This window comes from Palaemon carinicauda, chromosome 29 (assembly GCF_036898095.1).
Source record: "Palaemon carinicauda isolate YSFRI2023 chromosome 29, ASM3689809v2, whole genome shotgun sequence".
In the NCBI taxonomy this organism is placed as follows: Eukaryota; Metazoa; Arthropoda; class Malacostraca; order Decapoda; family Palaemonidae; genus Palaemon; species Palaemon carinicauda.
Genome location: NC_090753.1, coordinates 12,700,959 through 12,710,958, shown reverse-complemented (window position 1 = coordinate 12,710,958; position 10,000 = coordinate 12,700,959). Strand labels below are relative to the sequence as shown.

At 32.7% G+C, this 10,000-nt stretch overlaps 1 protein-coding gene across 1 annotated transcript in view; it reads left to right on the top strand.

Moving 5' to 3' along the window:
- The first annotated feature begins 3,098 nt into the window (after positions 1–3,098).
- LOC137622412 (protein GVQW3-like) overlaps positions 3,099–10,000 on the top strand; it is a 14,151-nt gene continuing 7,249 nt past the window's right edge. Inside the window, exons 1-2 of the mRNA XM_068353023.1 lie at positions 3,099–3,389; positions 7,594–7,678. Coding sequence (XP_068209124.1) covers positions 3,099–3,389; positions 7,594–7,678 — 376 coding nt within the window. The remainder of the gene's footprint in view (positions 3,390–7,593; positions 7,679–10,000) is intronic.

Below are 10,000 nucleotides of genomic sequence, written 5' to 3'. Positions count from 1 at the left end.
GAGTGGCTGTGATTAGTATTTAAGTATGTTTTGGTGCGTGCCTGAATAGGGTAAAATTTTCCATAAAAATTTCTATTGCAAAAATAAACTAAACTTACACCATCTTCTTCAATGAGGATACCTCTTTGAATGAGAAACAATTCTTAGAGTGTAAATATATCAAATAATTTTACTAGAAGTTTTGAATAGAAAAAAAATTCAAATTCTATTAGAAAAAGGGTAAAAATTTGCAATTGTGAATACATGCTTTTATAACATTTATTCATGAAATTACAAGAATTGTAAGAGTATATTTCTTAATATAAAATGAGTTTCTAAAAACAAGAAACGTCAGACACGTGTGCACTCACAAAACGTATTTACAAAACGATCGTTTTGCTTTTATTCTCCGGGCATAATACGCCAGAGAGGTTCCTCTTCAAAGGCTAACTTCGATGTGGCAGCATTCCAGGTCAGTTACTTCCAAAAGAATATTACAATGTGACAGAATATCTGAATAATAAAAAAAAAAGTTTGAAAATTATCTAATATGCTTTTTCGATTTTGGTTTGAACATTTTTTTTTCTTGTAAACAAAGAAATATTATATACCGGGTATATCTTATTTATATTTATATCTCATAGTATTTTTTATCAGAATTCTAGGGAGGAAAGAAAAGTAAAAGTATATCTGATTTTTCTGACGTAATTGTTCGTTTACTATTTAATTTTTTTTTGTGGACTACAATTGATCATATTTATTTTATCTATATTTCATGGATTACATAGGTACTGTATATCTCATAATACTTGTTATCAGAATGCTAAGCAGGAGAGAAAGGAAAAACGTTTATGAATTCTCTATCATACATTTATTTATATTTAACGAATAAGATAGGTAATGTATAACTGCGGTTATAATCACGTGAATACCTCATAATACTCATTGCTATCAGAATAGAAAGTAGAAAAAGGGGAAATCCTTTTTGAGATACCTACCATATCCTTTTTTTTTATTTATTTATTTTTTTTTTTGAACGGAGAATTTTTATATAAAATTTATTCAAATTTCCCGGCTGAGATAGGTATTATAAACCTGTTGTCTTATGTGAATACCTCATCATACTAAGTAGAAAAAAAGTTTTTGAATTCTCTATTATATATATTTAATTTTAGATACATTTTTTTTAACGAATAATTGTTATATTTAATTTATTCATATTTCGCAGCAATGTATTCCTCTGGTATTATTTGAATACCTCATAATACTTAATATGGTCAGTATATGAGTCTGTTTGAAGACATATTTTTCTTTCAATCAATCGCTGTTCTCATCTTTGTCCTCCCCAAAACCGGTCCCTCGCCCACCTCAACAAACGGTTGAAAAAAAAATCCTTCTCTGATCATTTTAAGCCAATCAGACTCCTTGTACCGAGACGCGTATCGTACCTATTTTAACTTTTCCTCATACTTCTCAAAGGTACTAAGACAAGACGTAAATTGGCGTGTACTGGGAACGAGAATCGAATTATTTGAAATTTAAGCTACAGTACACACGCACACACACATTATATATATATATATATATATATATATATATATATATATATATATATATATATATATATATATATATATATATATATATCTGTGTGTGTGTGTGTGTGTGTGTATGTGTGTGTGTGTGTGTGTGTGTGTGTGTGTTACGGTCATTTTGAGGAATTGGTCATTTTGGAAAATGACCAAAATATCTGTCAGTTTGCAAAATGCCAAAATAATTATGGTCATTTTGGAAAATGACTAGAAGTCTGGTTATTTTGTAAAATGACCATTAGCATTGTTGGTCATTTTGTAAAGTTACCACAATAGCTGCTGGTCATTATGCAAAATAAACAATTAGTAACTTAGAATTGATTAGGAAAAGTCTAAGTATTAATAAAGGTGTGTGTTTTATTTATTCAACATTAAAAACTTACATTACACATTACAAGTATACTAGAACATTGAAAGAACTAAAAGAGAACTTGAAAATTATTTCAACAATCATCAAAATTAGCATTATCTGACTTTTTTGAACAAGAGTTGCTGCATTTACATCTGCTGTTGCAAAATACTTCGTTTTTGAAGCGTTAACAGCGTTTGCTCCGACATGACTGAGTGCAGCTACACTTACTGATCCCCTGGCCATGTCCCATCGAGTCTGCAATAGCAACCTCTCGCAGACTGACTTCACGGTCCTTTATTACCTCTTCGAGTGACAAATTTTTCAGCACATAAAGTGAACTGATTCCGACTGTACACCTGTTTAAGTAAACCATGCTGTACTGATTTATCCTTCATTTTTTTAGCTTGTTTCTCTTGTTGTATTTTCGATTCCCTGTGTTCAGCCTGAATGCTACGATTTCTATTGCATAGGCAACAGAGCACAGGGTCTTCAACATTGTCATTTACAGTTGAACAACACTAACCATCAAGCTTGAATTTTTTTTTTATTCAAATTGTGCTGGACGGCACAAATAGTAGGAAGGGAAATGTGATCAGATACACACACATACACACACACACACTCATATAGATATATATATATATATATATATATATATATATATATATATATATATATATATATATATATATATATGTATATATATACATATATATATATATATACATATATATATATATATATATATATATATATATATATATATATATATATATATATATATATATATATATATATATATATATATATATATATATATTTATATATATATATATATATATATATATATATATATATATATATATATATATATAAATATATATATATACATACGTATATATATATATATATATATATATATATATATATATATATATATATATATATATATATATATATATATATATAAACGAGGCCTGTCTAAAAAGTATCTGACCTTAATTTTCCCGTGCGAAATAGAGATGATAGCGCAGAGCCACTCTGCACAGTGAAGGAAGACACCTTCATGCGCATGCTTGGATTTTTTCACCACCATCCAGCGCTTCAGTTGCTGCCTGTCGGTCGCTGAGTAATGTGCTACACAATGTGTCTGTCGGATTATCGATTCTCTCAAGATGACTGAACGTGTTGAGCAAAGATACTGCATCAAATTTTGTCAAAAGCTTGGTGATTCTCAAAGCGAAACAATTGGTAAGATTCAGCAGGTATTTGGAGAAGATGCGATGGGTATAACACAAATTAAGGAGTGGTTCAACCGATTCAAAAGTGGCCGCGCATCAGAAGAGAGTGACCAGCGTTCTGGCAGGCCCCAAACTGCTAGGAATGCAGCTGTTGTTGAGAGGGTGCGAAATTTGGTGATGGCAGATCATCGTTCGACCATGCGGGAGATTGCCCAAGATGTTGGAGTGAGTAAAGATTCCGCACAGGCAATTTTGCTTGATGATTTGAACATGCACAGAGTGGCTTTGAAATTTGTGCCCAGGTTGTTGTCGCCGGAACAAAAGGACCTCCGTTTTCAAGTTGCAAAGGACCTTCTGGACACTGCCAACACTGATCCTCAGTTTCTGAACACCATGATAACTGGAGATGAGTCATGGGTGTATGGGTACGACCCAGAAACAAAATGACAGTCGTCGCAATGTAAGCATCCCGAGTCTCCAAGGCCGAAAAAAGCGCGACAGGTGCCAAGCAAAATGAAGGTGATGCAGACTGTCTTCTTTGATGTCAGTGGAATTGTGCATCACGAATTTGCAGTGCAAGGACAAACAGTGACAAAGGAGTACTATCAAGATGTTCTCCGGCGTCTCCGTGACTCAGTTCGGCGCAAAAGGCCAGACATGTGGACGGCGAAAAATTGGCAAATGCATCACGACAACGCCCCCGCACACTCATCCCAATTGATCCAACACTTCTTAACCAAACATAAAATTCCAGTCATTCGCCAACCTCCCTACTCTCCAGACATGGCTCCTTGCGACTTCTGGTTGTTTCCAAAATTGAAGACGCTACTGAAAGGATCCCGTTTTGAGACTAGAGAAGAGATAATGCGGAACGCGACGGCGAAGATGAACACCATTCCAAAAGAAGACTTCCAGAGGTGTTTCCAGCAGTGGATGGATCGGTGTGCTAAGTGTGTGCAAGCACAAGGGACCTACTTTGAAGGGGATTAGGGTCCTTTTCCTGTCAGATATGGGAAATATTATTTCCGGCATAAGGTCGGATACTTTTTAGACAGGCCTCGTATGTGTAGATATGATAATTTAAATTCTAAAGTAAATAAAGCATAAAGATACAATTAATGATGCACAATACACATTCTCTCTCTCTCTCTCTCTCTCTCTCTCTCTCTCTCTCTCTCTCTCTCTCTCTCTCTCTCTCTCTCACGTTATTTTTTAGATTTTTTCTTTGCTCCTTCAAATCAAATGACGTGCCATAGACTAGCCCTCCGCGTGCCAAGTCTGGCAAACGTACCATGAGTTTACAACCCCTGCCTATTCACTTGATAATGGATTTTAATTAAAAAAAATATCGATCTAAAAGGAAATATCTTTGAAGACTTAAAAAATATCAGCAGAATTATTTGATAAAAGAAAATATCGAGAGATTGTCACTTTAAATATTCTAGCCTGAAATAGCTTATTTGTGGTTAATTTTAATTCAAATTCGATTGAGATTTAGATTTCTAATTTTTTTTATTACCTTGTAGAATTCATTATACATATACTTCTATTTATGTTCGATCTACCGGAATCAGACATGAATGATTCCATCTTAGACTGTCTTCTTACCATTATGGCTAAGATACAAGATGATAGAAAGTCCTGTTTTGTGTATGTAGTATATGTTGGTTATAACAAGTAAGATTCGTTATCTAGTTTGAAAATCTTATTATACCTTGATTTCCATAGTAGTGAAGACTGAGCAGCCTGTCCATGATGTATCATACTCATGTAAGGTTTAAATAAAATCTCAAGCAAACTGGAATGTCATTTTGAGTGATCTTTTGGGCTTAAATTGATCACAATTGTATGATAATGTTGATCCTATTGTTCCTCTGAATGAGAATCTATTCAACATAATTGATAGGCGCATCCCTTCTCGTGTGTTACGGTTCCGAACGAAAGACAAACCATGGATCAATGAAGATTGCATACGTGCTTATTTGGTGAAGCAGGAGGCCTACTATCTTTAGAATGGTAAAATATCAGATTGATCTTGGAATGATTATACTCAGATTAGACCTTTTGCTCAGAGAGTTTATGATTCATTTTGAAAAAAAATTTCATTTAATAATAAAAGAAGCATTTTTTGGTCCAACCCAGGAACATATATCTGTACTCTTTGGTGTAGATGCAACAGTTTCTCCTTTACTTCAACCAGCTGGCCTTTTCACTCACTGTCCAAAAGAGCAGACAACCCTTTTGACTGATGTATTTGACAGCAAACAGAGTAAATATATACCTGATCTTCCTCATTCCTGTTTTCTGAGGAAAAACTAACATGTTTACCGATTCGATCTCATGAAACTAAAGCTCTTGATAGACCTTGATGGTTATGGAGGTGTAGACCCAAACGTTATTCTTCCTTTGTTTTTTATAAGGACAGAACATTTCTTGGTTACTAAGTTATTTGTTATTTTGCGGCAGTTAGCATGAAGAGGAGCTTTTAACACTTGTTGAAGTATTGGTAATGTTACTTCACTATGTAAATGTGTTTGTGGTAGCTCAAGTCCAACTGATTACTGCTCAATTTCCATAACTCGCATATTTTTTCAAAGTTTTTGCACATCTTTTGACAAAAAGTGTAAATAGGTTTGCTGAAGGCAATCATGTGTTCCCTATTTTGCAATCTGGCTTTCGTAAAGGCCTTGAAGAATGGGATGCCCATTTTACGATCTCCAATGCTGTACAGAAATCCTTTAATTCTGGTGAGGGAGTTCTTATGATTATCCTTCATTTTAGTGCTGCCTTTAGCCTTGTTAATCATGAGGCCCTTGTTTTCAAACTCAAACAATTGGGAGTGGGTGTTCTTATGATTAGCCTTGTTTAAGTGCTACCTTTGGCCGTGTTAATCATGATACCCTTGTTTTCAAACTCAAGCAGTTGGGAGTGGGTGGGTCGTTTCTTAGCACACTATTGGATGCTCAAGTAATTGATCGTAAAGGATTGTTGATGGGCACCATAGAGAGTACAAGAATGTCATATCTGGTGTTCCTTGGGGTAGTGTCTTGGCCCATTGATTTTCATGCTATATACACATAACATGTGGTTCAACCTAGAAAACAAGCTCGTTTCATATGATGATGATGCTACTCTCTCTCTCTCTCTCTCTCTCTCTCTCTCTCTCTCTCTCTCTCTCTCTCTCTCTCTCTCTCTCTCTCTCTTCAATGTAGATCTGAAGTTGCTGAATCCTTTGATAGAGATCTAGCTATAATTAGTGAATGGTACAAAACTTGCACAGGCCATGAAGTTGAATCCTAGCAAAACTCAGATTGTGTTTGCAAGTAGATTAAGAACAGTTCCTCCTCAACATCCGTAGCTCAGTATTAATAATGTTTCTTTAACGCTGTATGACTATTCTTAATTTTTAGGTGTGATTCTCAACATTAAATTTACTTTTGTGAAATATTACGTATGTGTCGTCTTAAATTGTAAAACAAAATGGGCTTAATGAGAAAATCTTGTAAGATGTTCGGTTATCAATATATTTTGAATTGCTTTAATTTTTTTTTTAATTTTACGTTGATTCGAGTATTGTTCTCTTGTCTAGCCTTCAGCTGCTGATCCTCATCTTCATCTGTTAGACCGGGAAGGTGTATAAGATTTCTTATTCCTGATCTGATATTAATCTCTGGCAACGACAGTCAATAGTTGTATGAGATTTTTCATAATTCTGAAAAACCTTTTTAATTAAGATCTTCCCAGACAGTACTATCTTGTTCGTAATACTACGAATGCAATTACTTCTAATATTCCAGCTGTGACCAAGTTGTGGAGTAATCTTCCTAATCTGGTAGTTTAATCGGTATATCCTCAAAACTTCAAGCTTGCAACAGATATATTTGTTGAACAGGCTGACAAAAGTCTTTCTCTAGTTTATACAGCATATGAGAGATCTAAGTTAATGGTTCTGTTATCAGAATATTTTATTTCAATTATTCATTACTTTTCATATAGGCTATTTATTACTTCATTTCCTTTCCTTACTGGGCTATTTTCCCTGTTGGGTCGCTTGGGCTAATTGAATTCTACTTTTCCCACTAGGGTTGTGGTTTAGCTAGGAAAAAAATCTTATATATTTATATACATATATATATATATATATATATATATATATATATATATGTATATATATATATATATATATATATATATATATATATATATATATATATATATATATATATATATATATATATATATATATATATATATATATATATATATATATATTTATATATATATATATATATACCCTGGTGACAGGGGGGTGCGTGTCTTTGCGTGTGAATTTTTATCTAATACTATCTAAAATTATCTTTATCGAATGGTAGCGTTCACGAGTTTCATAAAGGAAATAAATTAATTTAAAAAGAAAATTCCTTTGAAGACTTCAAATATTCAGGTCCAACCATCTCCTGATGAGGTCTTCAGCAGCATGAAATTTGTATGCGGGGACAGCCACCAAGGTTCTGGTAAGAACGTCCCTGGCATTAATTTAATTCTATCACCAACCGTTCCTCCTCTTTCACTAACCCTCTGTCGATAATATTTTCTTCATCTGTTTTTTATACCCATCTTTATGATCAGCGTCCTCACCTTGAAAGAATGAAGGAGCTATAATTACCTATTTTGGTGTTTTTTATTAATATTCAACATCTCTTAGTGATAGCTATGAATATTGGAGGATGGAACATATCAAAAGTGATGTTGGTAAGTCATAATCTACTGGTCCCGAGTTCCAAATGCGTTCGCGACTTGTTGAATTTAATAAGTAACCACATACTTACCGTCCATGTGAGATAGGTATAATGGGATTGAATATATAAAAAAAGAAAAAAAAGAAAATGCAGCTGTTTCAAGTGTACTGCTGAACAAATGCCTCAGACATGTCCTTATACATTAGGCTACTTGGGTTAAACCAGTTTTCATCATCACGCTGGTCACTGCGGAATGATGATAGTGGGAGATATTCGTCTGATTGTTCACACAAACCAGCCTAGTATTGGAGGTCCTGACCTGCATGGCTTTGCTGATCATAGCGATAGGCAAACCCTTTCACCACATTTTGGTATCCCCAGACTGGAAAGGATATGCAATCAGAAACCATTAACTGTAACCCATAGGTCATTACATTATAGAACTGGGATGATTGAACAATGTCCATATGTGTATATATTCACTAAGTATATATTGCATTTTATAAATTTGAAGAAAAATCCTCTTTTCCATGAGAAAGAAAAAAATAAATAATACTATATGATCAACATATGAGAGAAAACCTTGTACTAACTCCTCTAATTTATTATCTGTTTAGGCAAATTTTTTTAAAACGAGATATCACTAGTAGTGTGATTTTTCCATTGTGAGTTGAGTTATTGATTTTTTTTTAATGGGCAGAATATGAAAATTTCAATAAAGTGCACCCCAAGATTTTCTTTTTATAAAGGCATACCCGAGGTAGAAGTTCTAGTTTGGGTAAATTGCTGTTAGAGGCAACACGAACACAAAAACAGACCCACAAACCCACACATTTACACACACACATACACACACACACACACACATATATATATATATATATATATATATATATATATATATATATATATATATATATATATATATATATATATATACATATATATATACATATATATATATATATATATATATATATATATATATATATATATATATATATATATATATATATATATATATATTCAGACACTTGTTTTTACTATAGAGATCATAAATAAGAAATTCATCATATATGATATAATATTTTTTTCGGGAGACACTGCAATGTTGCATTCCATTACAGAGAACCAAAAGTCTAAAAGTAATTAGTAACAGTAAAAAATAAATGATAACTTCACCTTGAATGGACGGCAGCGAGTTTTCCTCATGAAAAAAGATAATAAATATTAAAACTTTTGCAGAAGAAAAGGCACAGACACAGGAAAGAGTTTCAAGCACCAATTAACGGTCGAACAGAAGAAAAACGTCCTGAAAAAACGGAAGAATTTAAGGCAACATATAACGAATCTGTCTTCGGAAATGAAACATTTCTCTCTCTCTCTCTCTCTCTCTCTCTCTCTCTCTCTCTCTCTCTCTCTCTCTCTCTCTCTCCTTCAAAGACCGTACTATATTCTAACCTGTCTCCCTGCAAACAAACCAGTAAGAGACTCTCTCTCTCTCTCTCTCTCTCTCTCTCTCTCTCTCTCTCTCTCTCTCTCTCTCTCTCTCTCTCTCTCCTTTATAGCCCCTTTGTTACTTCAACCTCTCTCCTTATACTACAAATTAATGAGAGAAACTGACATAAGTGTTTTGCCTCAGTAATTATTGTAATCATCCAGTCTCTTTTTTGCTATTATCACCAACAATCCTAACTCATATTTATATATATATATATATATATATATATATATATATATTTATATATAAATTTATATATAAAAAATATATGTATATATATATATATATATATATATATATATATATATATATATATATATATATATATGTATATATATATATATATATATATATATATATATATATATATATATATATATATATATATATATATATATATATATATATATATGTGTGTGTGTGTGTGTGTGTGTGTGTGTGTGTTCGTGTGTGTGGGGGAAATTGCATATCTTTGGAATAATCCATGAATTAAATGAGTAAATGAATGAGATAAATTCATAACTTACCTTTTTCGTCCGAACAGCAAAAAAAAAAAAAAAAAAAAAAAAATAAAAGGAATTTGCATTACTTAAGAA